At 41.0% G+C, this 26,712-nt stretch overlaps 1 protein-coding gene across 8 annotated transcripts in view; it reads right to left on the bottom strand.

Annotated features, from left to right (window-relative positions):
- cspg5a (chondroitin sulfate proteoglycan 5a) overlaps positions 1 to 26,712 on the bottom strand; it is a 69,723-nt gene that overhangs the window by 5,025 nt on the left and 37,986 nt on the right. For 2 of the 8 annotated variants that reach the window (XM_061717534.1, XM_061717539.1), the window contains exons 3-5: positions 16,608 to 16,796; positions 8,552 to 8,630; positions 3,351 to 3,407 (exon numbers count right to left, since the gene is read on the bottom strand). In XM_061717534.1, coding sequence (XP_061573518.1) covers positions 3,351 to 3,407; positions 8,552 to 8,630; positions 16,608 to 16,796 — 325 coding nt within the window. Of the gene's footprint in view, positions 1 to 3,350; positions 3,408 to 8,473; positions 8,631 to 16,607; positions 16,797 to 26,712 lie in introns of all 8 variants that reach the window. The other 6 variants (XM_061717535.1, XM_061717532.1, XM_061717536.1 and 3 more) reach the window with 6 other exon arrangements.

Genomic DNA, 26,712 nt, shown 5'->3' with positions numbered 1-26,712 from the left:
GGATCATAGCAAGCTATTAATTTAAAAGACTGTAAACTCACCCTAAACGCATAATTCTACCCCACCTGCAGCATTTTGACTTCAGGTCGGCTGAGCTGCGATAATTCATCATGAGTCAATTCCGTCGATGGAAATGAAATCCTCTTAAAATTACAGGCGGCCACGCCTGGACAATTCATTTTCTGTGCTGAAGTTATTTAGTATTGACAGAAAACAATTCCATTCCAGCGTTCGCCACAGAGGACAGCATGAGGCTTCGACTGAATTACTGTGAAGGGAAGACTGAGGACAGGTGGGTTCAATCTGCCACCGTGAACGAAGCACAAAGCATTGGATTACTGCAGGGAAACAGAGCTGCTGTTTTTGTTTGGGAGCACCGGCCTGCGTGGGTCTCGGTTGTTGCGTGTCTGTCTTTAAAGGTTGCATGTGTGTGGTTTTTCTTCAGCGTTTTCTCCTTGCATGACTGCTCGTACGTGCGTGCGTGTGCATGAGCGTGGATGTGTATGGGTAGTACCTCAGCTGTCTGGATTATGTGATAAGGTCAATGGTTTTCAAGTGAAAACCCAATGTTGCTTTAGCAACTATTTATGAACAGATGTTTCCTCCAAGCTCTGCTCCTTCATGTTTGAGGGCATTTTCAGTCAGTTTTATCTGAGCTCATATACTGTGTAAATACTGTCTTTTGGGTCGTGGTTGTATAACAAAATTATTCCCTTTGTGATGTATTACTTACATTTGGAATTGGGTTTTAGTTCAGAAATAAAGTATTTTCAATTCCTGACTTTTGAATTTGCTCCTAATGTTACAGAATTCTCTCAATTTCATGTCGATTAAAATCAGCTGTTCTGAAATTCAGTTTAAACCCTGAGGTATTACAGGCATATATTTATACTGATTAAATATATATATATATACACACAGTGTATACATATTAATCACCTCAGGAAAATGTATTTAGAGAACTGTTTATTATTTATAATACACAGTACTTATACTTATAATATATTTATAATGCACAGGAATTTTAATAAACTTTAGCTTCATCACATTATGTTGCTTTTGTCATGTATTCTCATCTGTATTGTCTGTTCCAGGCTTTTACGAGCGCTTTTCAGCTAGCCACCTTTTTAAACATAGTAATTTTAATCAATGTTTTTGTTTCCTGGTGTTTAAGTAACCTAAAGTAACGTTTGTGTGAAGGCAAGTAAAATGAGACGATTCTGAAAATATGCGTTTTTGTTTTATTCCCCATTCGCATCCTCACCTGCAGCTCCAAGTTCAAAAGGGGCCTGTTTCACAAAGGAGGTTCAACAAACTTCGAATAAAAAAAAATAGCTCGGAGTCAACGAACTCGGTTTTCGGTTTCAGAAAAGGTGTTTAAAGTTAGTTCAATTAAATCTGAGAATGCTGAGTAATTGCAGCAATAAAAAGCCATTGCCAATGAAGCTCCGATACCATGATTCACCATGGCAACGCCTATTTTAGTTTGCTAGAACTGGACGTATTAATGCAAACATATAATGAATACGAGTACATATTCATACTTAAATGCAACACGGCTGCAGAGGTGAAGGAAAGCGAGTTGGCGTGGGAGAACTTTGCAAAGCGAGTGATTGCGTGGGCGGATTGAAATATCTAACGACTGTTTATAATACCGGATGAATGACAAAGGCTGAAGTGTAGATGTATTGTTTTCTATATTCAATGTCATGTAGGTGCAATCCAGGGGAGAAAAAAGAACGTGGAAGCAGTTGAAGATGAAGTATAACATACTGTATGTTTCACACCGGTAACTCAACAGGCTCGGCTGTGTTCCCTTTAAACGCGTTTCAGCGGAATGGAAACATTTTAAGGGAAAATCATTCAACGAGCTGAGATGGGAATGTAGTCAATGCGGTCAATACATCCAGTCACACTGCTAAATACAAAGGGGAAATGTCTTTACTCACAGAAGTGGGAGCAGGACACTAATCGTCATTTTAAACATTTAATCATATCCACTTTTAAATCATTGCATGGCAAACGGGAAAAAGAAAAAAAATGTATGTGTAAGTTTAAAAGATAAAAAGGGACTTTTGAGTTGGACCACTTTACTCACAGTTCTGCAAACCACTAACTTTCTAATGAAATAGAAAAGGGTAATGTCCAGTATCTCTGTCGTTATCAAGAAAACGGACATTTGCACATCAATAATAGCCAATAAAATGAAAGAGCGAAGGTATTTTGAGTGAAGTACGGGCACATTGATATTTGTCATGCACCGAAGGATAACTGGGCCAAAACAAACAAACCAAAAAAAAAATAAATGCTTTTGAAAAATCACCAGGGTGTTATGAGTACAAGTTGTGGCTTTCTATTCAGATCATCAATATGTTTTTCTGACACAAATATGACTTTTCTAAAATGTGTGTGACATGATCGATTGTCTGATTAAACTGAACTTGTTTCATCTCGTGAAGGTCAGGAGACAGAAAGTACCGTATTTTCCCGTATTTTTGCGTACCTAAAAGCCTTTAATTTTCTCAAAAACCGGCAGTGCGCCTTATAATGCAGTGCGCCTTATATATGATCATTACGGTAATTTCTGTTACTGTAGTCAGGGGGATTGTGGGTAATGTAGTCGGTGTCGCCGAATTAATGGCGCTAAAAACGCCAGGAATCGTCACAGACGTTCAAGACAACAGCAGCGACGCTGACTCGCATAATGGCGACTTTGACGAGACGGAGCAAAGCTGGTTTTTATTTTGTTAATAAAGTTTGACATACGGTACTTTTCTTCTTCTTTTTTTTTTTTTTTGCATTTGCTGTAGGATTTTGTAGCATTTCCTGTAGCGCAGCTCCATCAGGTAGATACGTAACTCAACCCCAGCCACTATAGTACGGTATTTTACCATATATTTAGTGCGCCTTATACTGCGGTGCGCCTTATAGTGCGGAAAATACGGTAACTCTGGGTATTTTAGAGTTAAAACCTGCCTCTCGACCAGGTTTACGTCACAGAGTCAGTTACCGCGGTAACAGACTCCGAGTTGGAGTTACTGGCTCAACTGAACCGTCTTGGTCGGGTTTAGGTAACCTCGCTTTGTGAAACCCGAGTTCAGGTTTAACAGAGTTCCTCCATACCTGCTTTGTGAAACGGACCCCAGGTCTTTACAGACGTGCACACGTTTACATTTGCCAACCTAATATTCCCGTAGGTCTGTTCAATATTTGATGCGTTTTAGTTTTTTTCTTCATGCGGCGAGAGCAGAGTTGAGAGGGAGGACTGACAGGTCCACGTTACAATGAGAGAGCTGTTTGGGAGGGTGAGAGGGGGTCGGTGCTATCTGACATTTGGTATTTGGCCTTACCTCGCAGTCGGACTCCTCTTTGGTCTTACACTCCCAGGTGTATCTGCTCATGGTTTTCTGAGGGGAGGGGGATGGGGCAAAGGGTTATAACTCCTCAAAAACCATACAAGGCATCCTCAGAGATAGACAGATAGGAATCGACAGGGAGGAAAGAAGTGTGAAGTGGACGGAGAGAAGGAAGAAGTGAGAGGTCAGAGATGAGAGGAGGCAGACAGAAAGAAAGAGACGGGTAAACAGACAAAGAGAGATGGAGTGTTGGAGACAGAGACCAATAGTAGGAGTAACTCGACTTCCTTTCAAATGTCAGCTGATATTCCCAGCTGACTGCAGGCTCTGCTCAAACACAGACTCTCTGGTGCTGCCTGGCTGCATCGCCACAGATCATACAGGTACGGGTATTTCTGCTCAGGTTCTCCACCACCATGGCACAGACACTGGGATGTTAGTTTTGCAGGGGAATTGAGGTTATTTGATTTATTAGATGGTGTATTTAGGGTGTATTTAGGGAAGGTCGTGTGGTTTTTGGTTTAGGAACACCTACGTGCTGGGGTGAGGTGGGATTTGCATATGAATCTTGTTATAAAATGAATCTGGGCTGAATAGTGTTTATGTAATGGTTATTCATGGTAAACTAGGATGGAAGGTAACAGATATAGACCAAAAAAAATATCCAAAAGGCTCGAACTTTAATACAGTTTTATTTTATTTGAATCCAGTATTAGGATTTCTCCAAACTGCTTCACATCTCTCCTCAAGTTCAGGTTTAGCGCTGAACATGACTGATAAAAATGATCATATGAAGCTGTAAATGAGCGGTCCTGGCAAGTCGTGGGATTCAGAGTTGTCTGCACACTTTCTTAAAATGCTAAAACACTCAAAATTTGAATGCACATTCAGTATGGTTTAGTCCTGAAAATTACACATCCATAATAACAACATCAACTACTGCTTAGGAGGTGTAATTGAAATAATCTTCAAGATTCAGATCAACTTAAACTGGCGCAAAGCAATGAAATGAATAATTTCGTCTTAGAAAAACCTGAAAAGGACAATTGTCAAGTTAAACTTAGCTATTTCACGGAGTAACTACTCAAGAAATGAAAGCAGCACAAAGGACACTTTACAGTGAACATTTTGTCATGTTGCTTTTACGAAACTCCAAGAGTCCTCCTATTATCACCTAGACAACTAAAGGACTGATGTCTCAGCAGGACTTGAGCCTGATTTAAGGTTCTGCGTTAAACCAACGCAGAGCCTACGCCGTTGCCGTGACGCCGTCGTGAACCCTTCGGACTTTTCCGTCACTCCATTTCGCCAAGGTGAAATACCCCCCCAGAGCACTAGGGGCTTGCGTTCTTTTCCGGAGAAAAGAAAAGGCGATTCATGCTCGAAAACCCTCCATTGTGGCTGAATTACAACAATTTTATTGTTTTGTCGTCTCTACTTTATTCTTTGTTTAGCTTCCGGCTTTTCCAGTCACAGTGAACAATGGCGACCAAGAGAGAATCGGAACCGGAAATGCGTTGCTACCAGGCAAACCAATCACAGCCCTCTCGGCCTGCGTTGGGTCATGCGTCGCCTCGACGTGTAGTTACATTTTTTGGGAGTTGCACGTCAGGATACAGCGTAGGCTACGGAGAGAGTCCCGCGTACCCTACGGCGTAGGCTCTGCGTTGATTTAACGTAGAACAATAATTCAACGTTTAGGGAAGCTTGTCCATGCTTATATCTTCAGTAGACTGGATCACTGTAGCGCTGTTATCACAGTCTGCTAGTTCAGAACGCTGCCGCCCGAGTCCTCACTAAGACCAAGAGAGTGGACCATATAACTCCAGTTATTAGATCTTAACACTGGCTTCCTGTCTGTCTCAGAATAGATTTTAAAATCCTGCTGTTGGTTTATAAATCTCTGGATGGTCTCGGGCCAAAACACTTCTCTGATCTCCTGGTCCATTATGAACCGAGAACCCTCAGCTTGTCAGGGTCACGCCTACTTTCTGTACCCAGAGTTAGAACCAAACACGGTGAGGCAGCTTTCAGCTTTTGTGTTTCTCACCTGTGGAAAAAACTCCCAGAATGCATTAAGGGTGCAGAAACTCTCAATTCCTTTAAGTCAAGGTTGAAAACCTTTTATTTACAGCTGCATTTCAGTAATCTCCCATAATGCACTACATTCTTGCATCTCATGTTTTATTCTTTTTAACTTATGCCTGTCTGTTTTTCTTTAATTTGTGATTTTACTTTTACTTTTTAATGCATTTTTAAAGATCAATGTAAAGAACTTTGAATTGTCTTGTGCATAAAATGCGGTATACAAAAATTAACTTGCCTTGCCTCGCCTTGTATTCTTAATGAAAAAAGCTAAATCCACTTCGGGCCCTATCATAAAGGTATTTATTTACTTATTTCTTCTGCACAAGTGCTGCACAAGATAAGTGCTTCAAGTAATGCCATAACCATATCACAAATACTATTCAGTCCAGCATATAAAATGGTTGTATGGTATGTATATACATTGCACATTGAGTTTAACTTTCAGAGATACTGTTAGGAAGTGATAATGGATTTTAATATTTTTTGTAAAAAAAAAAAAAAAAAAAAAAGAAGCATTTTGGGAATTAATGTAGATCAGGGTGATGGAAATGATATTTAATCCTGTATGAATGCATGAGACATTTGCTCTTAACGTCATTAAATGAGAAGCACAAAATTAACAACTAAATCCTAAAGCTTAAAAGGTGAACAAAACTACTGATGGAGTTGTTAGAGGGTGGTACCACATCTTAAAAAAAAAGCATAATTTACAAAAATCGTTGACAGTTTTAGTAGTTCTACGCTACCCACGCTGCTACGACGTTAGCTCTAACGGCTACTCATGCTTCTGTTAGTGAGGCAACCGTGACCTCTCTGCTGCCGCCTACAGGCAGCAGCAAGTCGTTGCATCTCAGATGTTTATCCTGATAACAGTCATCAGTTAGCACAGATTCCTTAACCCTTCCTTACCTGGTTGTGACACCAATCATCTCCCCATCCCTCCCATTTTCCCCACCCACTTTCAGGATAAACAATTCAGGCAGACATTTGGTTAAAAGTACAGATCATAAACAAACAGCAAACCAGAGCTGCGCTGGCTAACATGGTCGCCGGGTGGCTCATGTTGGCGACGGAGCAGGCAAGCCATGACCGATGCCAGAGGTGATCAGACCACGTTCCAAAGAGAGAGGATAGTGAGAGGTCACAGAGAGGAGTTTTCTCTTAAAATGGCCATGTTGATGCCAATGTGGCTCAGATGGCAGCTGTACTTGTGATGACAGTCCATAAATGTTCAGCCTGCATGGTTTCAGGGGAGATTTAACCTCTAACCCCAGCTGTGTTTGTGCCCTTATTTGCTCACGGAGCTGATTTATGCTGTGTCTAGTCTGTGTCAGCATAGTGGGCACTGCCAAGTCTAAATAAATGTGTGTGTTTAAATAGCTAATTATAAGTTTATTGCAGTACTCTGGATATAATATACGGTTTGTGTTCCAGGTACACCTTTACAATATATAAATAATCAAAACAGTGAGTAAAATAATCAATAAAAACAACAAAGAAAACAGGATTAACAGCCAATATGTTGCTGCAATTGGAAGGTGGAATGACTCGGTAACCATTTGTAAATTTGTTGTCTACATTTATATTTTCTACACTTACGTTTGTATAACTAATCTCTTCACAGTGAACTTCTTATTTCACTTCATAATGGATTTGATTTGGTGAGCTTTCTTTTGTATAAAATTAATATTTTGGTTGAATTACACGTTCCACTTATGAACAAGCCGTGGACACTGCTTTGCACACACCACAAGGTCCTGCAGAACAAGGTTCTTCTTCACATTTGATTAAAATGAGCTTCTTTTGATTATGTTTGTATTCTGTCTCCATAGATTCGAATTGCAAATATACATTTCAGAGCATCTGGTTTCTGTCACTTGTATGTGATAAAATATATGCTTGCGCTGACACCCATTAGGTGTTTATTAGTAATCAATGTATATCCACTTTACTGTAAACAAAACAGTAGCTGTGTGACTCTGTGCATCCAATAACCCTGTCTGGCAAAGTCCCTGGAAGTGGATTGCTACACCTAGCCAAGAGACAAAAGGCTCAAATTTGCAAAAAAAACCCACTAAAAATGTTCTTAATTGCTTGTTGCAACTTGTACATTTGCCTGGCAGTGATAACTGTAAAATGACCAGTTTTATAAACAGATACATGAGGATCTCAATGTTGGCAAAGTGCCACTGGCTGAGGTTACTGGTTGTCTGCAGCAGGACTTTTGGTAGGGTTTATAACCAACTTCTAATGCATTGTTTTTTGCTTGAAAAGATATGGCTATGGTCCTGAGTGATCATTATCATCATCTGATGACCGCTGGCTGGCAATCATCATAGCTACTAACCACTTGCTTGTCACACTGTTCACGCTAGTTAGAAGAGGGTTTTTGAAAGTGCTTTTGCAAGATTACTTGTTGCATTTCATTTAACATAGTTATTTCACATTGGGTAAATGCATAACATGTAAAGAAGCACTTGTTTGAGCTGTTTGAAGCAATCAACATCCTGTGATTATGTCAGACTGGGTTATTGGATACACAACGACGAGAGCGGTCGATGGCAATTAAGTTATTTTCTTAAAAGTGTTGCCATATCCATTGCCATTTGTGAGTATTTCTGACTCTCATACTCATCTCAGTAGTTAAAAATTACAGGTCTCACCTGAATCTCAAAAGAAAATAAATTGAAAATGGATTTCTAAAGGTAGTTACAGTAAAGAATTAAGAGACAGTATTTTCAGACCTATGACAATAAGAAAATGTGAATGTGTTCAACATTTATGGACGTCGTCCATCTACTATTATCTCAATCCTCTTGGATATAAATCTCTGGCACCACATTTTTGAAAAACGGGAACCATTCATCCTCGCACTTTGACCCCTCCCGCCATCCTCTCCTCTTCAACGTTTAACACCTCAAAGTATCAGAGAATACTCATGCTCATGCAATTGGAGGGGAGTCAAGGGCCCAGCCAGGATTTGGGGGAGATGCAGAAAAAGGGTGAGAGAGAGGCAAGAACCACGTTACCTGACAGATAATGTTATCATAGTAAGCCAATGCACGGGCATGAGGGACGTTAGGAGGGGTGTCGCACAGTTTCCTTACATTTGGGTGGGAGCCCTCAGCGATGGTGGACAGGGAGAAATTATCATTGTGCTGCTCCGATGAAGGCCGGTACTTACTGCTGGGCAATGGGGGATGAAAGAGGGTGAAGGGGAAAGAGAAAAGGTGAGGGAACAAGGAAATTTAGAGATGAGCAAAGAAGGACATGAAAAATTAAATATTAGAACATTTAGTGGATAAATACAAGATGGTTGGAAGAGAAGACCCTCCAGGGAAATAGAGAAGGAAAGAAAGAGAGAATGAGAGTAGAGGGAATCAGGAAAGGAGGGGAGGAAATGATGAGGTGTGAGGAAGATAGATGGTGATAAGGTGAAAGTTCAGTTAATTAAAAGGAAAAAAACATTAAAAAAGAGAGACGAAATGGGTCAAAAGATGAAAGTGTTAGAGCAAAAACAAGGAAAAAGTTGAGAGAATATTACATTGTTAAGGAAATGGTAGGAAGGGATTATCATAGAAAATGAGAGGGGGAGATAAAAAGCAAGAAAGTAGCATTAGTTAGACTGCAAGACCTTGAAACATGTCAGAATACAACAAACACAATTATCTGTGATGCAACACATTAAAAAACAACTGGTTCTTAGTAAACACACGAGCCACGAGATACATTTAACCCCGTCTGGTAACCTGACAAATGTAACGAAAATAAACACAAAAAAGACATTTACTGCTTTTCTATTTATATTTCGGAGCGTGACCTTTTCTCATGTTGTTGAACAAATGACAATTTATCAGAAAATGTGTACATGAAATTAAAAACACCTTGAGACTTAAACATTGAATATGTTTCCTACAATCCCACTACACCTGCCACTTCCACGCAGTACGTAGCAGCAAGAGCAGTGATGTAACGTTTCATCAAAAACCATTCAGTTACTGACTGCGTTTACATGCATCAATAACCCTTTTTAAAACCCGAATATTGGTAATAACCCGAATTTGCACGGCCATGTAAACACCAATAACCCATTTGAATAACCCGAATATGCTCATATTCGGGTTTTTAAAAACCCAAATATGACCCTTGGGTTACTCCTTTTAAAACCTGAATATTCAGTCATGTAAACGCCAAACGGAATATCCCCATTGAACGGAACATTAATTTGTTTTCTGCACATGCTCTGTTCACAAGGAATCTTGCTCTTTTGAGTCCAGGAAGTTCTTATAAACACGGAGAAACGCAAGACCACACCACACTTTTGGAGTGAGGAGGAGACTAATCACTTCATAAATGTAATGAAGGATATGAACATTTTGGCATTTGGTAGAAAGTACCGGGATAGCGAGATTTACAAGAAGGTGAACGAAAAGTTGTGCGAAGCAGCATTTGTTTTGAATTTGGATACAGGAAGAAGAAGTGGAAATGACGGTAATTGCGTCATCACGTTCTCCGCGCGTTGCTGTTTTGATCCAGATATCCCAAATGATTAATTAACATGTATACAGGGATAACCCGGTTTGCTCACGCATGTAAACGGAATATTCCCAATGTTTCAGTAACTGGAATATTAGCAATAACCCGAATTTTGACTGCATGTAAACGTAGTCACTGATGGATAATCGAGCAAAAGTGTGACGTGGCTACATGGTTTAACTGCAGAAAAATGCTGAGGAAAGAGTGAAACACACGCAAATCATTGTGTGCAGCAGATGATTCTCATGGCGGCCGCTTCACACGCGGCTGCGACGCGCTCCAGCGAGAGCTGGAGATCAGGGCTCAGTGAAACCAACAGGACCCACTCGAGTGCCACAAATCACAGGACACGGACTCTTAAGGCCGGCAAACCGTCCCCTGCTGAGCTGCCTCTCCGTGTTCACAAAGCACATGTGGAACGGTTGGATAAGCAGCCACCAGCGCCTCCACGATTCATTATTAAACATTAAAACAAACAAAAGAAGTAATTTGGACTTAGAGTAGTCATAAATAAGAAGAGATAGCAGGCAGAAATCTTATTTGCTGCTCTTGTATGAAGACGTACTGTATATGATGGTTAATTTCAGATAATGCATTTCTACATAAAATTTTATAATTCCATCACCAGGACAGTATCCTGAAATATTGCTGAACTACTTTAAAACAAGCGCAGATAAACAGAATCTCATCTTTCATCTTTTTCATAGAAGAAACAGACTTCAGGGGTTTCCTGATGAGCACAGAATGAACTGAAATGTACAGAAGAGTATTAGGGCCAAGCAGGAGAAAAATAAAAATAATAATTTAGAGGAAGAAGATTTTTTTTTCATTATGCACTTTGAGAAAAAAGTTGAAATGTCGAGAAAAAAGTCGAAATGTCGAGAAAAAAGTCAAAATGTCGAGATTAATGTTGAAGAACAATTCGAGAATAAAGTCGAAATGTCGAGAAAAAAGTCGAAATGTCTAGATTAATGTTGAAGTACAATTCGAGAATAAAGTCGAAATGTCGAGAAAAAAGTCAAAATGTCGAGAAAAAAGTCAAAATGTCGAGATTAATGTTGAAGTACAATTCGAGAATAAAGTCGAAATGTCGAGAAAAAAGTCAAAATGTCGAGAAAAAAGTCGAAATGTCTAGATTAATGTTGAAGTACAATTCGAGAATAAAGTCGAAATGTCGAGAAAAAAGTCCAAATGTCGAGAAAAAAGTCGAAATGTTGAGATTAATGTTGAAGAACAATTTCGAGAATAAAGTCGAAATGTCGAGAAAAAAGTCGAAATGTCTAGATTAATGTTGAAGTACAATTCGAGAATAAAGTCGAAATGTCGAGAAAAAAGTCAAAATGTCGAGAAAAAAGTCGAAATGTCGAGATTAATGTTGAAGTACAATTCGAGAATAAAGTCGAAATGTCGAGAAAAAAGTCAAAATGTCGAGAAAAAAGTCAAAATGTCGAGATTAATGTTGAAGTACAATTCGAGAATAAAGTCGAAATGTCGAGAAAAAAGTCCAAATGTCGAGAAAAAAGTCGAAATGTTGAGATTAATGTTGAAGAACAATTTCGAGAATAAAGTCGAAATGTATTTCAACTTTATTCTCGAAATTTTTACTTTATTCATGAAATTTCGACTTTATTCTTGAAATTATATTTCAACATTAATCTCGACATTTCGACTTTTTTTCTCGAAGTGCACAATAAAAAAAAAATCTTCCCCTCTCAAATGTTTTTCCTCCTGCACGGCCCTAATACTAGAAATGTCTTGTTTGCCGTTCATCACATTCATCTCAAAGCAAGGCAATGCCTCACAGACCAAATCAGACTTTGTCAAGGGATTTTGTTTCGTCTTTCTCCTTAATGTACCTTCTCTGTCATACATGAAATGGTTGTCATTTGCTCTTCACCCGTAAAAACTCTTACTCTAAACATTTGAAGACACTGCTGTCGAGTTGTGTTCCTCCTCGTCACTTCTCTCCTCCGTCATACGTATAGTTAAAGAAGAAGCCGTGATCTACTTTCTGCCCAAACAGCGACGGTTCATCTGATCTGCATGAGCTTCCAGATTTATATTTGATGAACTATGTGACACAACTATCAAAGACGAGGTGATAAGCAGAGAGAGTAGTATGTTTCCTGTCACCACTTTTGATCAGGGATTCAAGCACCTGAAACCAGCTCTGGATCACTTTCCCTGCTTGAAAACTATTTTTAAATTTGATCCAAATACTTTTTGGATGGATGGATACTTGTTTGTTTTTCTGGCACCAATTGAGCTACAAAGTATTAATCATTACACTTTAGAGATTTGAGCAGGCGTTGCTTGGCAGTTGTGGTAGCGGTACGTTCCAGCTGGTTTTCATGCCCGAGCTTTGCAGCAGAGCATCAGTTGTTTCAGCTACATCGGTGCCACAAAACCTCCACTGGCTTTGTGCAAACCCTATCCAGCCTGCAGGGATCATCACTCACGTCTAGGGAGGAAAACAGGGGACTTTGTTCCAGAGCCACACAGAGACAGGCACATATCCTGGGTGAGAATTGAATACAGCAAACTTGTTTAATATTTTAACAGTGCTGTGCAACACAACGGAGTCTTAACAACAGGTACTGGTGACCTCAATTTGAAATTGTATTTCATACGGGACATATTCTATATTTATTTCTTTATTTCCCAGCTGATAAACCGTTTTGAGTTAGAGACAAGCTGTTGTGCAGGTACAGTATATCAACAGGGAAGTTGATAAGCCTTGTCTCATAGCAGAGAAGACACAAATCCCGTTTTGGGGTTGCTTATTTGTGGAGTTTGCTTGTGTGGATTATCTACTTCTGCTTTTTCCCACAGTTCAGAAGTTTGAATGTAAAGTTTGGGAAGTTTTAATTGACGTAAAAGTGAGTCTGAGAGTGGATGGTTGTTCATCTCTTTGCCTGAAGACAGCTGGAATTTCAAGGGAGGGATGATGATCCCATTCTTCCCTGACGTGGGATTAAAACTGCTCGACAGTTCTGGGTTAAATTTTTTTTGTTTTTTTTCTCTTTTGTTTTAAGATGCACCAACTGTTTTCAGTTGGTGACAGGGCTGGAGTGCAGGCAGGTCCGATCAGTATCTGAACTCTTCAACTATGAAGCCATGTTTTTGTAATGGATGCAGTTTGGTTGGGAACAATATATTCCCAGCATTCATGTTTCCCTTTCAAGGTGTGCAAGCTGCCCACTCAGTGGGCATTAATGTCCACCCAAACCATCTGAGATGCAGATTCAGAGATTTGGAACTGAACGCCGATAAGAAGCTGAACATATGTCTCCTAGGAATTCCAGAAGATGACTATAGTAACCAAAATTACTCTCAAAATTCAATTAGTCTGACCATAGGACAGTTCTCCACTTTGCTTCAATCCATTTTAAATAAGCTTTGGATCATATGGCTTTTTTTTCTTTTTCTTTTGCAGCTTCTTTGATTATTTGCCTGAATTTTTCGATGGCGCAGCAACTATGTCAGTGTAACCGTAGAGCCTGAAGATCACTGGCTTCAAATATTGATTTTCAGTCTTTTGCATACAGAGGTTTCTCTCTAGATTCTCTCAATCTTTTGATGATATTATGTTCTGTAGATGATGATATATTTATAGTCTTTATTATTAAGTGCTGAGGAAAATCACTCTGAAAGTGTTTCATAGTTTAGTTATGGTCTGAGAGCACAACTGAAGACTTACACAAGTCATTTTGTACCTAAATCAACACAAAATACTCATTATTTGCGCAAATAATTTTCTTAAACCCAATCAGCTCGTGTTTTTATGAAAAGCTGAGCTACAGGATCTTTTTTTCTTTTGCTTAGATGAGCTCAAGATCAAGTGGACATCCATCAGAACTCATTTCAGGGGCTGTTTCACCTCAGCGAGGTTCTGTATGAGCACTATACATCAGATTCAGATCTTGTCTGACTACCATTAACATCTGAGCTATCAGATTATGTTTGTTTCTATGGCATTTGTGGTCGATAGGCATTTGAGCAGGAAGTAATGACCCATGTATCACAGCTGAGCTGCCAGTTGTGAACTCCCTGCTAATAGCTATCCATTCAGTCAGGGAGTGCACGTAGTCAGCGCAGTCCAAAGACTCATCCTGGCTCGTACTGAATACATCACATTTCACTCATCGTGCCCATATTGCTCCTCCGTTTATTAGATGTGAGCTTCAAATTTAAAATCTCTTGTAAGAACAGTGCGAGTGGTCCGTGTCGCTTCCTCTCCGTTGCCAGGATGCTTTCTGATTTGGGCTGCAGCAGAAACAAAGCAGATGGGGAGAGTGGGAGTGGAACAAGCTTTTTCAGTAGCACCAACACTCTTCTCAAAGCATCCCACTGAGTTCTTTATCTCTCTAAATGCCCTCACTTGTTCTTCTTTCACTTTCTCTTTCCTTCCCCTCTGCAACAGTTTCCCCCTCCCCACCTGTTTAATCAAAGCCCCCCCCTCCATCAATCTGCCCTCCTCCACTTCCTCTTCTCCGTCCCTCTCCTTCGTGCTGCTCATCGATGTCTTTACCACTTGATGAGCCGGTGTTGTCTCTTTCATGCTACGCCCTGCCGCTTCCTCAGGTCGCACAGCTGTATGTAGGTCAACTCCGCCCCTGCCTGTTTCTCGCTCCCTCCCCTCCTCCTTTTCAGAATGCCCTACTTTCAGCTGGATCCAGAGTACCAATGACATCACCCTTTTCTTCTTCTTTTTTTAATTTCTGCCAGCCAGCATTACTGCTGCTCGCTGCTCAGCGAAGCGTCTATCCTCACCATCATCTTCAGTATCCTTAATCTGCGCCACCATGACTAGCATGATGGCTCTCCCTTTTGCAACTAAAAATAAACCCTGCAGCGTGGGAGCTCGGTGATGAGGATTCAGCCTTCTGGTTCGAATTTGCATCCGTGCTGCCTGATCGCCGGGCTGCTGCTCATCCGCAACAGCTCTGTTGCTAGGGAGATGGCCACGAAAAAACACAGGCACTGGCAAAGCACAAGCAAAAACACCCCCCACTTGCTTCTCTTTATGCTCAATCCATCCTTTCAAGCTGCCTGTCACTCTATGCTTCTCCATCCTCTACTCTCTGACAGGCTTGTTCTTACGTTTGACAGAAACAAATCTGTGATTTCCCGGCCTTCGCAGATGTTCTCTTTGTCTCACTTAACATTTTATTGAAAACATGCCTGCTGACTGACATTTCTTAACCTCCACCAGTTATGTGGACCATTAATAGTTTCTTATAATCTGAGAGGTGGTTAACAGAAAGGAGAAATATCGAGGAAGACATTTCTGGAGTTTCTCTAAATTGCAAAATTTTTCAAAACTTAAGCCAAGAAGCCCTATTTTTGAGTTTAAAGAATCATAATTTCTTAAAAAAAAAAAAAAAAAAAAATCAGATTTGGCCGTCATCTAAAATAATGAATTAACTTCAGTGTGAATGTATTTTTTTTTCTTTTTCTTGAGGGTGTAATAGCGGTGCAGATATTTGGCAGTGCACTCGGTGACCTGCTGACCCCGACATGATAGGTCACATCTTTTTAGAAAAATGGCAAATCTGACATATGGTGATGGTTTTTGAGGATTTCTGATGCTTCTCAGTACTTAGGCCTAATGAACGGGATAAATATATCCACATACATCCATATCATTTTTCTATGTCAATATTACATTGCTGAGAAAAGTTTAAACATGTAACCTTCTCACTTCTACGTGGTTTACTAAAGAATTTTGAAGAAAATGTGTGTTCATCTATGAAAAATTTGACATTTAAAAAAAAAGGGTTTTTATCCGAAACACTTATTGTCTTTTATCTGCATCTGATATGCAGATATCAACTTTGCTCGACTCAAAAAGATACAATGTGAGAACTTTTAGCAAGAGAATTGAATGTTTTAATAGCTTGACCCATTCATTTGAATCAGGTGTGTTAGGGCTGGAACCATCTGAAACATCGGGGTTATAGAAGACCAGACTTGGATCATTGGAGGCGAGCTCCAGATATTTCAATTCTGCTGAATGATCTTAGCACTGTGCAGAAATGAACTTGTCTGACGTCTACGTGATCTTCTATGAAGCTGTGCAGCGGTACAGACGCTTAAAACACAGATATGAGAGGGGATGCGAGTGGAGGTCATTTGCCTCTAAATGTATACTTTTATTTTTGTATTTCATAAACATCCAGTCTTTAGATTTTTTTCAAGATATTCAATGCCCTTTCCTGAATGTCCTTTCCAAGTCAATATAAGTAAATAGCACAGAGCTTGGGCCTATTTTGCAGGCCATTTATATGCAACTAGAGCTTTTTTGAATGTCTTTTTGTGACTTTTTATGAATCCACTAAATGGTTCGGGTAAAAATAGAGCAAAATGAGGAAATGACACGCAAGAAGGAAAGGATGCAAACTAAAGATTTAATGAGACTTGGCCTGTTTTAGCTATGCCATTTCGTGAGAGCAGTGTGTTTGGTTTTATCCTTTCCCTTTCAATTAACTATTTTCTGTTACATCAGTTACCAAGCTCTACTAGATTTGGACGGATTCATGCCGGCTGTTTACACTTTGAGCTAAACTATGCTGGCAGGTTGCTTCATATATCAGTCCTCTATCTCAGATCATTTGTAAGCCTCACCTGCGCTTGCGCAACTTCTTGTTCTCCGTCTTGAGCACATGGAGCTTCTTGGCGAAGCAGACGATGATCATGAAGAGGAGCAGAACCACGAGAGCCGAGGCGCCCACGGCCAGACACATCACCTGGAACTCCGTCACCACCGACTCGCAGCGCGCACCCTTGTGCCAGATGTAATCCTGGACGTTGCACCTGAGCCACAGGAAGAGAAGGAGGGCATTTTAAAAGAGGAACTGAGCGAGACGGAAGGACATACGGAGGATAGTGAGACAAAAGTCAAGTTCTCTCGTCTGATTTATGTCTGACCTGGCAATAAAGCTTTCTGATTCTGATTCTGATTCTGAAAACTGAGTTTTTGAGAGGATGGGAGGAAAAGACCTTTGGTTTAAAGACACCTATTTCATTTCATGTATTCTTTATTTCATTCAAAAAAATAAAACAATTCAATACAAATACAAATGTTCTTAAATTGTGAATGAAAAGGGAGCAGAAAGAAGAAGAATCTTATCTGATCTGCCCCTTTTTCCAAGAAATAACTTCACAAATATTATTAAAAAAAAACAAAAAAAAACAACAACTAAGTGAATAAAAATAAAATAAAATTACCGCCGATTTGGGTATGTCAATCAAACTTAACTAACATATTTCATTATATTTACTTAACATACAGGCTTTAATTGTTCTTTTGAATGTAATGTTTGATTTGGATTCTTTGTTTTCTTTATTCAGATTGTTCCATAAACTGATTCCTTTCACAGAAACACAACGTTCCATCAATTTTGTCCTGAATCTTGGTTTTTTAAAAATCTCTGTTCCTTTTAAGTTATACTTGCTTTATCTTTTTTCAAATCTTTTCTGAATGTTGATTGGTAAACTTATAGTTCCCAGACGTGGAACGTTGAGCACAATTCAGTACCTGAGTGTGATTTGAATATCCTTCTATTTAAATTCAGCCTGTTTGTGACTGGTTATAACTTTCCCTCTGCTTCTGATTATCTCTTACTGCTTTGGTGTGGAATCAAATAAAACTCAAAAATATTTTTTTAATGTTGCAGAAGTTTCACAAGACATTTATTGAGTCATCATCCACTGCAGGAGCACCAGTCGCTGGCAGCTTTTGATTGATGGTTTAACAGTAAATATAATGTCTTTATTTTATGTGACTGAAAATAAAAAGTGGAAAAAGAAGAACAGCCTGAAGTCATTTTCCAGCTTTAAACATGTTCACTATCTGACACAAATGCACACAGGGCCTCCATCAAACAAGCACAGAAGAGAAAACCTTTTTTTTTTTATTTTCTTCTTTCCTTTTCTGGGTTTAACACAATACATATGTGGACACATTCACAGTAAAACACACAAATCTGCCATCTGAGTCCCCAGCTCCTTTGACAACTGTCTGGCAGAGTACAGCGTCCGCCCGGGGACAGAAACCGCGAAGGCAGATGGCTTCGTCTACACACTGTTTGGCATGTAAAATAGCAAATCCATCTCACCCTTAATGAAAGTATAGCGCTGCTGAGCGGCACAAGTCTCACTCCGGCACGGGTGGAAAATATGTGCAGCTGTGCGAGTGGCCAAATATTTAAAAACATTTCAGATAAGCTTTATTTATTTTTCTCATTTCAGTTTTATCTCTTAGCAGATGCTTTTATACAAAACAACTTCCAAGGGACAAGCTCACAGGGCATTTAGTGTCCTGGCCAAGGAGACGTCAGCATCTGGCCTGGGGAGGTCAGGAATCAAACCAATGACCTTCTGATTGGGGGGATGAACCATAGACATATACGTAGACGCCCCATCGAGCTGCTGCAATACGTCAACGTCGCCGCCATATTGGATGTGGCAAGACTGCGCTGTAAACTAATACAAGTAAATGGATTTATTTTCATAAAGCGCCTTCCTACAAATAAATTTGCGTTTTACGTCTCATTTGAAAAGCTTTCACACACGCACTAATATACTTGGGAAACAGTTAGGCACCAAATATAATATATTTAATTTTCTCAGATGACAAGAACTTTATTGATCCCACATAGGAGTAATTCATGTTATATCAGCTATAGAGAACAAGGTAGTGCCGAAAAACAATATATATCCCCGCTCACAAAAATAAGAAAAATAGAGAAACATATTTTCACATCAACAAAACAAATTAAAAAATTTCAAATAACAAAATAACATATTTGAACCATTTTTCAGACAATAAAATAACATTTCAATCATTTTTCAGACAATAAAATAACTGAAAAAATCTGAAAAATGGTTCAAATATGTTATTTTGTTACTTGAAATTTTTAAAATATGTTTAAGTAAAATATGCTTTGTTGATGAGAAAATATGTTTCTCTATTTTTCTTATTTTTGTGAGGGGGGATATATTTTGTTTTTCGGCGCTTTATGAAAATAAGTCCATTAACTTGTATTAGTTCACAGCGCAGTCTTGCCACATCCAATATGGCGGCGACGTTGACGTATCGCAGCAGCTCCATGGGGCATCTACGTTTATATGTCTATGGGATGAACCCTCTTCATTCTAAGACAAGCCTTCAGAGACCTCAGCTGATTTTATCACACACTCAGTGCGGTTACGAGCACATCTAAATCAAGCTACAACAATCTAGCTAAGGATTGAACTGGAGTTTCCGAGAAATCCAAGTATACATGCGCAAGAAGACAATCGATTATTGAGTGAGGTGCGTTCCACTCCACGTGCTACAGTAGGTGGCGCTACATGCACTTTTGCGTTCTTCCCGCTTCCTTCTTTGTTGTTCGTCTTCTTCTCCTACTGTGTTGATATGTTGGCTTTCACGGTGTCGTCACTTCCAGAAGGGGGAGTCAGTAGCTCGGCTAAGCGTGGGTTGCATATACATGCAGGAATAACTCGAATTAGGACGCATTTTGGCACTAAAAGCTCGATCTCAAGAGCTTCAGTTCTGTTCGACTACAGGTTTCTTAGGTTTTAGGTTTCTTTTCTAGTGTTTTTGAAGTTTTACTTGGTTCTTTAGGTTATGGCCTCTTTTACTGGTACTTTCTCCTTTATTTTGAAAGTCTGTTTCCCAGATTGTTCAGACCTGCATCAGCTCTCTGTCCCTACATATTCCCTCAGCCCGTCTGTTTTGCATCCTGTCCGTTGGCATCTTTACACAAATGCGTTCCTACACTCGTCTTTTCGTCCTATTTGATTCTTTAGTCATTGTTCATTTTGTTTATTTTTTGTTTCAGTTCCGGTCAAGTGCCAAACATCTAATTTCCGGGTTTAAACTCATGTTTAAACTCATGTGAACACTGACGGGTGAATTTTTTGTCTACCACACCAGGAGATTTTGTATAAAGTTATAAATTTATTTCTAATTTGCTTGATTGATAGTCGGCTCAGCCAATGTCTGCTGGATCACTTCATCATCATCATCATCATCATCTTCATCTTGCTACCACGCTTAGTGAAGAATCCAGCTGCTCGTACGAACCCAGCGTCGGCTAAACGGGCTAATAATTTTTGATTTCAACATTGAGTCGACATGTTAAATGGTGTATTCCACTGAAAACATCTGCTGGCAGCTCTGGAGATGTTTTGGTGTGGTTTCTGCCAACAGAGCCTGTGCCATATGGTGGCTATATCAGTTTCCCGAGTAACATTCCTCTTACGAAGAATAAGAGGCATCAAAATGCTCTTCATAAACCGATGGGTTTATGAAGAGTCACGTGACTGAATGCTTCGTCCTTTTGGTTTTTACAGTCTATGGTTCTGGTTCTGGTTCTGGTCTTCCTGCCTCAACAATGCTTTTTGTTAAAATAAAGGACTGTTGGTGTTCTAGCCTGTGGATCATCTGTATTTGAATCCTCCCTTCAACTCACCCCATGACAAACAACTAAAGGCCTGTAGAAGCTGCTGCTCCTGAACGCCTCTGTGTCCTTGTGTGAAGTTACAAGCTATTATTATTAGATTATAATCCTGGATGAAGAGAAAATCCTACTAGGATACAATAAAGAGTTGGATTTTTAATTTGTGTGCAACAAAATAAATACAGCAGTGACCCCCCCAGTCAGCAGTTTAGGTGGAATATAATAAACTGATTAGTTAGATAACTGTAGCCTTTTAAACGGTTTAAGAATCAAGCACCATTAATCAGAACCTTAACCCACATTGTTATGTTCTTACATATGATAAATTCTTCTATCACCGTGCGTTAAAGCACATTTTCATTTTTTTTTTCCAATGTTAAACAGCAATGTAAGAGTAAGCCTTTATAACTAAAAACCCACCAATGCTCAACACACAAACACATTTCTGATGTTTGCAGCACTGATTTCATTGCTAAGGGAATACAAGACAGCTTTAATAAACCAGAACGTCTCGCTGCTTTCTGGCCATGCTCTATCATGTTTTGGACAGTTGATGTACACGCAGAGATCAGGGTGCGTAAAGTGAATGAAGCGGCGATGCTCTCCACATGCTAAGTGGGTTCCTTTCACAGGTTGGTTTCCTGGATCCTGCCTGAATCCTTTTTATTTTGCCAGCTGAGGGGAAACTCTGGCGAATAGCCAGGAAACATTTTCAGCGTGGGCATGTGTGAGAAGGAGAGGAGAGCGATGAAGCCTGATATCACATTTTCAAGGAGACTTCAGTGCACTCAACCTCTGAGTGTTTCTGTGCTCACACAAAGAAGAGGTTTATATAAGTCAGAGCGAGATGGAGGGAGGGTGAGAGTGGGGGTGGGATGGAAATAAAAGGCAGAAAGAGGGATGCATAAAGGAAGAAGATGAACGAGGATGCGCTGGTAGTCATGGCAACCCAGCTGGGCGGCAAACAGATCAAATGTGGCGCTGACATGTCATGCCATCACAGGCATGTACTGCGTCTTCACTGTCCATGGAGACAAATCTGTCAAACCATCTCTTTTCCTTCCCACGGCTCATTTCCCTTCATCCCTCCATCCCCTACCAGCTGCTTGTCTTCTTTGAATTTCTTGTTCACTGCCTTTCACTTGCTAGTTCCCGTTTTTTCGTTGCTCCAATCAAAGGCTTTGCAACCACGTCCCATGTCATTAAAATGATGTTATATTTAACTAAATTATGAAAAATAAGTTGGAAGCTTTGCCTTGTTTACTTTATGTTCCAATAATTGGAAGATTTTTTGAATAGTTTTTTACTTTTATTGCCACGTTTGTGCAAACAAACGAGGAATTTCATTCGACTTTGTCACCCAAATTCAATGATTTAAACAACTGTATGTCTAACAGCCTAATAAAATGGACCAGATAGCAGGAAATTATCATGAATTATCTACTTCTCTGAAAGTCTTCCTGGGGTGTACCCTGAAGACCCCCCACCAGTGTGCAGTCATTCCTCCAGCAGTTGAAAGATGCAAACATCTGGGTACTTAGTATAATCAAGATATATGAAGTCAGTTTAATGTTCACCATTTGGTTTTTGTGCACTTTTGTGTGCGCGCAGTATGCAACACCCTGTATTTCATATGAAGCCAGTGTCTCTTTCACTGTCGCACTGAAAAAGGGTTTGGGGAGATGTTGCCTGCTTTTGCAATTCCTAGGCCAGAGGGTCCCCATAAATCTCCATATGCATGAGATTTACTCTCATTTGGTTTCTTGCCTGATCATCATTTAATTTTCTGCACCCCATTACTTACTTGGATCTCTCAAATGCCTCGGTCATGAGATCCACTGCAGCTCTGCAACTTATTAGCATCATAGGCCATCAGTGTTTTTGTGTAACATAGAAAGCAATAAGCAGTCGTTTTGAGAAATGATCAGTGGATCCAAACATTGGGAGGTTTATGCCAAAAGTAGGGTTGGGAAGGCAATGCTTTCTAAAAATGATCAAATTTTCCTTTAAAGGAGCATGAGGCAGGATTGAGGCAGGATTTATGAAAAAAATTTGTATATGTTTTAAGTTTTCTAGTAATAATGTCAGATGAAGCGTTCCAAACCCAAAAGAATGAGCCCTCGAGCGTATCTGTCCGTTGCCTTGAACAGGCTGTGTGCTGCAAAATGTGCTGCAATTGTGCCCAGAATTTCCCGCGCTGGGCTGCGGATGTGACGTCACATGACGCTGCATGTGCGTTCTCCCCGTTCTCCCGTGCCGGCTTCGCTGTTGGCTGCAGTACCCCCGACGGCCGTCGTGAAAAGGGTGGCGCTAGAGTCTCATTTCTTAAAAGGAGCCTCATGCTCCTTTAAATGTGATTGAAACATATTCTAACATGAAAATACTGATTAGTGTTACTTAACAATGTTTCCTGAAGTTGGGAAGTCCTTATCCTGACTAGCGATCCAAAGTCTTTTCCTCTTCGATACAAAGATTAGTCTGGTCCCTCTGGATTGGACTTCAATTTCCAAGGCGCAATATCCACAGATGCAGAACAAAACTGCCTCTGGAGGCCATTGGATAATAATATAACTTATTATAATGGGAAATAAAGCATGGGATGTAGGCAGACGACTGGAATAGGATCAATGGAAGACACCCAAAATGGCACGCAGCGGAGTAGGAACCCTGGTGACTGTCAGTTTCACACCAAAAACTTGTTGATCCAAGGTGTTATTGGCAACGCTGCAACCATCTTTGTTGCTTTGAAACGCGTCTCTTGGATGCTCGTGTGCAAGTCATCACATAAAGCCCCTCTCGTCCTATTGTGATTGGTTCGGTACATTCTGTACCAGTAACGGTGGCTGTGAATGAGAAAGGTATCGGACACCTTTTCAAGAGAGTTTTCCCAACGTGACCGGCCAGGAAGTCTTGGCATGCCACTGAATACTAAATCATCTATTATTCTCTTTTACTTTAAGGTAACAAAATAAACTGTGTGTCCTCGTTTTTGCCAATATGTGTTGTTGGGCACAGGAAGTTATTGGGAGCACACCTGAGCAGAAAACAGGACTAAAAGACCAGAAAACCAGACGAGAGTACTTTTTGAAGGAGCAGTTTCTTCGTTGTATGCAACAATATGAAGGAGATATTCTACCAGCCTGTGCTGTTGAGATACGTAATGTGTTGCGATCTGCTGGGGATTTGGTATTTTCAGTCCTTTCATGTTTAAATATTTGATTTACATGTCTGAATTTCTAGAAAAAGTCTCATTATCAAAACTATAAGGGATTAAAGGTATCAGAATATCGAACCCAATTATGTTGCTATCCAGTTCTGTGCAATTCATCAAGTCCTCATAAATCGGCAAAGGGAAACACATTTATTCAGTTATACTGTGCAGTGCAGTGCAGTGCAGTGCAGCCCCCAGGACCTGGCTGAATCGACTCCATCAGCTGTGTCCTGCGCTAAATACTGGCAAAAAGACATCTGAAGATTGCAAAGGACTCGAAGAAGAAGAAGTTATACTGTATTTTGCAGTCATAAGTAAATTAGTCAACATTAAAGTCACTTTAGAGTCACTATAGAGTTGTCTTCTTATGTTTCGGGGGTCACTACTGTGTCGTGCTCCTCCCACGCTACCACTGTCAGCCTCGCCAGCTTCCAGTCGCCGGTCCTGAAACTACAACTCCCAGCATTCCTCAGTTCTCCACTTCATGGACTGCACCTGTGTCCTCATCACCTTCATCAGTTTCACCTGGTCTCATGCCTGCTTATACCCTGCACAGTCTCCAGCTCTTTGTATTATTGTTTGGTCCTCATTTCTTGTGAGTTCAGGCTACACCTGGGTCTCTGCGCGCATCTTACTGCCCTGTGTGGTTTATTATCAAACCGTACTTTAGTCACATCTGCGCTTGTGTCCGCCTGCTGCTTGAAAACCTGACAGACTGAGTACTTGAAGAGTACATTTCTAGACTGTTTTAAAGATGAGTATGGGGTCCGGGGCCCTCTGTTAAGGGCTGTGAGGTCTCTGTATGATCGGAGCAGGAGTTTGGTTCGCGTTGCCGGCAGTAGGTCAGACTTTTCCCAGTGCATGTTGGACTCCGGCAGGGCTGCCCTTTGTCACCGGTCCTGTTCATAATTTTTATGGACAGGATTTCTAGGCGTAGCCAGGGGCCGGAGGGGATCCGGTTCTGGAACCACAGGATTTCATCTCTGCTTTTTGCGGATGATGTTGTCCTGTTGGCTTCATCAGACCGGGACCTTCAGCATGTGCTGGGGCGGTTTGAGCCCGAGTGCGACGCGGCAGGGATGAGAATCAGCACCTCCAAAACCGAGGCCATGGTTCTCCATCGGGAAAGGGTGGCATGCCTTCTCCGGGTTGGGGGAGAAGTTCTGCCTCAGGTGGAGGGTTCAAGTATGTCGGGATCTTGTTCACAAGTGAGGGAAAGACGGAGCGTGAGATTGACAGACGGATCGGTGCAGCGTCCGCAGTTATGCGGTCGGTTTACCGGACCGTCGTGGTGAAGAAGGAGCTGAGTCGAAAGGCGAAGCTCTCGATTTACCGGTCAATCTACGCACCTACCCTCACCTATGGTCATGAACTTTGGGTAGTGACCGAAAGAACAAGATCGCGGATACAAGCGGCCGAGATGAGTTTCCTCCGCAGGGTGGCTGGACGCTCCCTTAGAGATAGGGTGAGGAGTTCAGTCACCCGGGAGGAGCTCGGAGTCGAGCCGCTGCTCCTTCACACTGAGAGGAGTCAGCTGAGGTGGCTTGGGCATCTGTACCGGATCCTCCTGGACGCCTCCCTAGGGAGGTGTTCCAGGCATGTCCCTCCTCCCTAGGGAGGTGTTCCAGGCATGTCCCTCCTCCCTAGGGAGGTGTTCCAGGCATGTCCCACCGGGAGGAGACCCCGGGGAAGACCCAGGACACGCTGGAGAGACTATGTCTCTCGGCTGGCCTGGGAACGTCTCGGATTACCCTCGGAAGAGCTGGAGAAAGAGCTGGAGGAAGAGCTGGAGGAAGAGATGGAGGAAGTGTCTGGGGTGAAGGAAGTCTGGGCATCTCTGCTAAGACTTCCGCCCGTTCGACCCAATGACAGATGAGCGGAAAAAAATGGATGGATGTTTTAAAGAAATATTGACGTTATGAACACCAGAGCTACAGGTAGAAAATTCAAAAAGCATTTATGTGGGCTTAAGATAAGTAATGACTCCCATCTATCCATTAGGATTGTTTAAACACAGTTACTGTACATGAGCTGGAAATACTGTAGCTTTAGCATCAGAGACACCCCCACCAAAAAATACAAAAAAAAAACTGATTTCCAATGCAATTAGAGGCACCCAACTCCTCCCTAGCTAAAATGAGAGTGCCGGCATCACTCCATCTCACTATAAAACCTCCCATCCCACAGGCCTTCCCATTGTGTCCCAGAGCACAGACTTTCCCACCAGGGCCCATTATTATTCCCGCTGCGGAGGTCCTCTGCAGCTGCGTGTAAAGCATGTAAAGCAGCCCAGAGAGAAATACAGAAGCACAAAAAACATCACAAAGCACTAACGGATTCTCCCAATATTTACCTGATTAGGCTTTCCTGCAGGGCCAAGAGAGGGGGCGGGGGGCAGACAGACGGAGTATGGGGAGTCTTAATCGTAATTTAACATGCAGAGGTTGACAATGGTCCAGACGGGGCTGCAGCTTCTTTATGACACCCTGCTGCTTTGATGAGGAGGAATGGACGGTGAGAATGGAGGGTATTGGTGAGAAATGCAGAGGAGGATGTAATTCAATGACTGATGGGTAACTAGCTTAAGGCTTTAACCTTGAACCAGTGCAAAACCTTTCCCGTACTGGGACATAACCAGGACCCGCAGCAGTGAACCCAGACCTCCCCAGGCCCGATCACACTGAACTGAATTTCAACGCTTTCACTCAGATACCAGGTTGGATATTTGCCCTGAGAGTTATTGAAAGCCTCTGATGGAGGTACAACTTTGGTAGGGCTTTGTTTTTTCTTTTAGTTACTTATTTGAGGAAAAAGCAATATGAATCTTTCGCAACATGGAGGGAGAAAAACAAGAGAGCAGGATTGCATTTTAACAGGGTCCTGAAAAGGGTAAAATAAATAATTAAATGGGGGAAAAAAGCCCGCATTGACAGGAGAGGGCACGGTGGGGTGTTTACAGAATATTTTAGCATAAAAAAGATGATTTGCATAAGAACATCACTATTTTTAAACATATATTCCCTGAAGCATAACTTATGTTCTTATTGGTGAA

This window comes from Cololabis saira, chromosome 3, assembly GCF_033807715.1.
Source record: "Cololabis saira isolate AMF1-May2022 chromosome 3, fColSai1.1, whole genome shotgun sequence".
Lineage (NCBI taxonomy): Eukaryota > Metazoa > Chordata > Actinopteri > Beloniformes > Belonidae > Cololabis > Cololabis saira.
This window is presented reverse-complemented; position numbering and strand designations above follow the sequence as displayed.